Source organism: Eptatretus burgeri, chromosome 7 (assembly GCF_056783735.1).
Source record: "Eptatretus burgeri isolate ZD-2024b chromosome 7, Ebu_testis_v1, whole genome shotgun sequence".
In the NCBI taxonomy this organism is placed as follows: Eukaryota; Metazoa; Chordata; class Myxini; order Myxiniformes; family Myxinidae; genus Eptatretus; species Eptatretus burgeri.
Genome location: NC_140967.1, coordinates 90,267,307 through 90,273,306, shown reverse-complemented (window position 1 = coordinate 90,273,306; position 6,000 = coordinate 90,267,307). Strand labels below are relative to the sequence as shown.

Genomic DNA, 6,000 nt, shown 5'->3' with positions numbered 1-6,000 from the left:
TGCAGTGAAAATGTCCAGAAGTATTAGAGCAGAACACGAGGGTTATTACATCTGCCGCCAAAGTTGATCAGAGGTTATGTTTTCATCCCTGTTTGGCTGTGAGCATGATATCTCACAAGGTTATGGATAGATTATGACATAACTGGGTAGGTGACAAGAACAAGCCAATGAGATTTGGTTTAAGTCCAGATGCAGATCTGACCTATCAGTGGAATACAAAACGTAAACTGTTCAGCTTGGCAGAGGTGTGCGCTCCACCGAGTGATGTTCTAGTTCAGTCCTGAGACTGCTTCACCACTGAAGGGTTTTTTTTTTCCTCCTCAGTCAGGTATGTTTTGTTTTGCAGTTTCTTCCAAAATAGCCCCATCTCATCTGCGGTGAATCGCTGGTCAGGATTGTACTCTGCAATGAGATCATTAAACTCAGCCCTAAACTTCTCAGCTACTAATGGGTAAATTGTTCCTGTGAATTTCTGAGATCCACAAGAATAAGGCCATCTGTATATCCTCACTTAGAAACCTCATGCATAATCTTCCTCTTACTTACACTTCCCTCTTCACACAGCTTTTCCTTTCGCTCTTCCTCTTGGATCGTCATCACCACACGGTCATACTTCTGAGGCACTCTTTTCGACGACAGTCATTGAAACTTCGTAATGACAAAGAATGATCGCTACAAGTACACAATCAGCCTCAAATCTTGCTCAGCTTGATGCCGTGGAAACAAAGGCCTTCAAGACTATTGGAGCCTCCTGCAATGAAGCTGTCTATCACTTTATTATCACAGACAGGTCAGTGGTCTCTCTGTCATCTACCACCTCCTTTCTGGTCTTGCACCCTCTGGGTTTTCCATGCTTTGTTCCCGCCCCCACCCCAAGGTTTCTGCATGGCACAAACGGTCCACCATCTTCCCCCTTCTGGTTAAACGACCCAAATCCAGGCTCACTGCTCACTTCCACTCACATGTCCTCTCTATCACCCCCCCCTTCTCTTCAAACTCATTCTTCTCTCCAGATCAAGCCAGCTGTTCACCACCATCTTAGATGGTCCCCAATTCGAAACCATGATCTTTTCCACCCTCTTTAACCCCACCACCCCAATCCCTCCTCCTTTCAAAATTCCAATTTCCCCTCCTGTATCAATCTTTCCCATCATATGCATCCTCTCCTGCCCTTATCCCCCCCCCCACACCCATTGTCTGTTTCCATCTTTCCCTTCGACTCTGTTGTTGGTGTTTCCCACCTCTCAACTGTTCCTTTCGATTTGTTGTGTTCTGATCCATTTGGTGGACTAATAAAAGCTCTTCCATGAGCCACAACAAGAATACAAAAAAATATAAATACACATATATTTTTAAAACACTTCCAATAGAGAGAATGAGGGCAGGGGAAGGGTGGAATCTTGGATGCGTGGAGTGACTCAGCCGGCCAATGAGTACGTGGAAGTCGCAATCACAACTCTGTGTGCGCCTGCCATGGGAAAAATCTGACAAACGAGAAACTATCAACTTCACAAGAATGTGATGGTCCTTTGATCGATCTGTCCACAATGGTGGGCGATAATCTTCCAACCAAGAGTTTGCTCAGCAAACCAAATGCAGCACGGCACACCAAAAGTTTGTGGACCCCCACCCCCATCAATGTTGGAGATCCCTCACAAAGTCTTCTCCTACAACAAGCTCATGTTTTGTTGCAAATTCCAAATCCAGAACAACCAGAAAAACAAATCCAAGAAGCAACGGTCAAAGGTCATATTCAGGTTTATGGGCCTGTTCCTGTTCTCCATAACCTGTTCCTCTTTCACACAAAACTACTATTATGATACACAAACCACCTCCACAAACATTACAAGCATATATTAAAACCAGTATGTTTTGTGTCAAACATCAAGCGCACCAGCATTAACCTATTTGTGAAAAAAACATTTGTGACCAGTACCCCACAATATAATCACACTCGTATTAGGAGGCAGTCCGTGTGCTGACAACACATGGGTACACATAACCTATCGAGCTTAATAAGAATATTGCAAGCACAAGAGAAATACGCTGTGCACATAGACAACATCGCGCGTCAAAAGAAGATTACTTACCTGCAAAGGATTTTAGTTCATGGGTGTGCAAAGCAAGCATAAGAGCGGGTAAAACAAACCAAACCAGTTTTCACTAAAGCCATCCAACGTACTCGTGTAAACGTGGTAATCCAGCTAGTGTCCGAGCTCCTCCATGAGCCTCAAACAATGTAGGCATACATGTTTTGTTCCTCAAAGCAAACATTTCTGCAAGAATGAAAATACTCACCAGAGAACATGCAGGTAGTAAGTACAATATTCCAGACCCAGCCGCTACCATTGAGCTTCTGGAAAAAGCCACTGGAGACGTAGCCTGCGATGCAGCACGTCAAAGCGTACAGAAGCACTGCAGCGGTGTTGATGGCACCATGATGCCCGACGCTAAACAAGCCAAGCAAGGCCATGATTATAATGCCTGAGGGTGATGGAGGCAACACATACACGTATGTACTTGTTGCACAGTTACCTTGAAATGAGAAGGTTTGCCGATCAGACTGATCGTGACGACGTATCATGCCAAGCACGCAATGCAAACCCAGTGAGAACACACAAGTGTTATTGTTTCCCCATTGCCATAAACCCCAAAATCAATTTCTAACCTGAAGAGCAAAAATAATTTTTCAAAATTCTAAGAACACAAACATGTCTGCCAAGGGTACAGGGAGACAAGGCAAGAAAAAAAAAATGTAGCACAATATGAGATTTACAAATCTGTGGTGGAATTCTTGTAATAGTGTAGTCGATAGTAGAAAAATCGTGCAAACTATGATACAAGCATCAAATTTGGCATTTCTGTTCTGCAGGGCTTTCTCATCAAATCTGCCCGATTGGCCATGTGAAAATCCAAATTTTGAAAAAAAAAATATTGTTGCGGATTTCGCGCCCGCCGGCGTGCTGACGGCCACGTAACTCGAATCGCGGCACGTCGCCCACCGGACGGACAATCCAGTCGTGACCCTCTCGGACTAACGCCGGGAACCAGTCACGGGTGGACCTTTCGGTCTCACCGCGATCGAGCCAATCAGCCCCCGCGTGGGATAGGGTTGCTCGCCAAATTCGACCTACCTAAGTACCCACGCGGAGGGTAGACCGGGCGATCGCACCTCGCCGCAGGTCGACTTCGGACACGGGCCACTAAAGCGACCCGTTCCGTACTATCAGAATAACCGAGCGGTGTTATCGTCGACCTCGACGGTTCGATTAATTATCGGGCGTATTCAGCCCACTACCAACCCTTTACGTGAAGCAAGATGAGGATTCAATGGGAGAAATGACGAAGCGAAGCGGGAAACAGTTCAACACAAAAGCACATTTATTCGCGGCACACGGGAAGCACACATATACAATTCCACCAAATGCACACAGAAAAGACACAATGCAATTTACACAAAAAGCAAATGTAAAAGCGAAAACACAATGCAATTTACACAACAAGCAAATGTAAAAGTGAAAACACAATGCAGAGCTAATACCGACTACCGAGCACACGGCAACACTTATACAATTCTACCTCACAGACGGCGCCGACAACACATACCCAAAACCAAGGAAAAGAATATCCCCAAGAATGAGGCGGGCCTGAGGCCGAGACCGGGTCGCGCCTACCCGTCTGGTGATGAGACGCGGAGCGGCGATGGCGCCCCAACCCCGCGGGCCTCGCGGGCAGTGTCTGGTAGGGGGTGGGAAAGGGGCCCCCTTGGTCGCACTATCTCAGCGCGGGGGGAAACAGGAGGGGGTTGCTGATGCTCGGGGTATAGAGGATCTTTATTATCCCTGGTGTGCGTCTCCACCTCGGCCAGGTCGCGCTGTCGGCCTCCCTCGGGTGCAGCTCCCTGCACGACGCGAGCACCCCCTCGTCTGGTGTCGCCGCCTTTCCACAGCTCGTCCCCTCCGTTCCGACTCCAACGCACACGACGAGCAGCTCCACCGCCCGCGAAGTCTTGTCCCTCTGCTTCCGACTCTCCTACTCTCCGCCTCTGGACTCTCCGACTCTCCACCCTCCTGACTGACGAACACGGTCCTTTTATCCCCCCGTAGCTTCGCCTTTGACCCCCTCCCTTTGACCTTTCACCTCGCTCCCCATTGGCCCGAGAAAAAGTGGGCGTGAAGGCTTTTTGATCCACAAATTTGCATATATCGATCGTCCTGGAGGCGGGGCCAAATCGCCCCTCGCTCACCGATTGGACGGCAAAAAGTGGGCGTGTGTCGTTTTTGATCCGTTTTTGAAGCACAAAATCCGTGATTTTGTACACGCTGTTCGGCGCGCGCCCTGCACGAGTCCAACACCGGTACCCACAGGCGGCGCAAGAACGGTGGCGATGCGACGGCTGCGAGGTGTGACGTGAAGGTCGTGGCGGTTGTGGTGAAGCGGCGTTGTGGTTGGTGGTTGATGTTGTGGTTGTGGTGGTAATCATGGCGGTTGGTCCAAAATAAAGATAGCAAAAGAAAAACGGCTATCCTGAAGAGTCGCAGCACGCATATATGACATGTATTCCCACTAGACAACGGGTTTGGGCCTAACTACACATGCACTTACCGAGATACCTCACCTAAGGGACCTGAATGGTGGTTTGCGAATTTGGTAACCACAACAATATAATAAAAAATAAAATAAAATAAAATAAAAAATAAAAAAATAAAAAAAAAAACTTCAAAAAAATTTGAAGTCACAGCTGGCTGAAATTCTTGAAGCGCAAGTGAACATCCCAGACAGAGAAACAAGGGGAGATGCAGTCATCATTGATGGCTCAGCACTTATCAATGCCCTACTTCCACGCACTTCAAAGATATTTGATGACCATGCTAAAGAAGACATGATCCCAAAGGTGGAATCCTATGGTGCCAGGTACGAGAGGGTGGACGTAGTGTTTGATGTGTACAAGAAGTCAAGTCTGAAGTCCGAGGCAAGGTCGAAAAGGGGGCAAGGAATCAGAAGAAGAGTGACAGGAACCAGTAGGACCCCAAGTAACTGGAGAAGCTTTATTCGAGATGACAGCAACAAGACTGAGCTGTTTCACTTCATTGCGGAAAAGATGTGTGAAGTACAGACGACAAGCACAGCCATTGTCACAAAAGGAGAAGAAGCCATTAGCAACACAAGGAAGTCACTGGATGCTGTGTCTCCATGTTGTCATGAAGAAGCTGACACTCGAATATTTGTACACGCCAGGGATGCAACGACGGATGGTAGCAAGTCCATTATCATTCAGGCTAATGACACGGACGTACTAGTCATAGCAATATCTGTACTGCCATCCTTACAGGAACTAGGTCTTGAGAACATGTGGATTGCCTTTGGCCAAGGAGCCAAGGCACGATGGATTCCAGTCCATGAGGTAGTTTCTGCAATTGGGCCTGAGAAAGCTAGAGGGATCCCATACTTCCATGCGTTCACTGGATGCGACGTCGTGTCTGCCTTCTGCGGTAAAGGGAAGAAAACTGCATGGCAGACTTGGAACGTCTTTGATGATGTTTCTGAAACATTCACCAATCTCAGCCAGCATCCAACATTGATTCGTGATCTTGGACTTTTTTTTTTCAAAATTTGAATTTTCAACTGGCCAATCAGGAAGATTTGATTAGAATCCCCTGGAGAACAAATGTGCCAAATTTGATGCTTGTATCATTTGCACGATTCCTCTCAAAAATTGCTGTTATCTGCCCCACTATAAACTTGCTCTCATGTTAAAAATAAAATAAATATAGAATAGAAATAGACCAGTATATGTATGTATGTATATGTATATGTATATGTATATGTATATATATATATGAAGGAAAATATGTTGTATGTATGACATACACTGGATATGTATGTTGTCTGCATCATCCACTCCTCCAAGAGGATTTGACCTAGGAAGCTAAAACTTTCAGGGATCAATGAGCACACCCTGAAGTTGTGCAGGTGCAAGTACCATTTGATTCAATCAAG

The 6,000-nt window shown here is 46.5% G+C and overlaps 1 protein-coding gene across 1 annotated transcript in view; it reads right to left on the bottom strand.

The window, feature by feature from the left end:
* The window catches only part of TM9SF1 (transmembrane 9 superfamily member 1), a 45,019-nt gene that overhangs the window by 29,955 nt on the left and 9,064 nt on the right, over positions 1-6,000 (bottom strand). Inside the window, exon 4 of the mRNA XM_085889541.1 lies at positions 2,299-2,484. Coding sequence (XP_085745667.1) covers positions 2,299-2,484 — 186 coding nt within the window. The remainder of the gene's footprint in view (positions 1-2,298; positions 2,485-6,000) is intronic.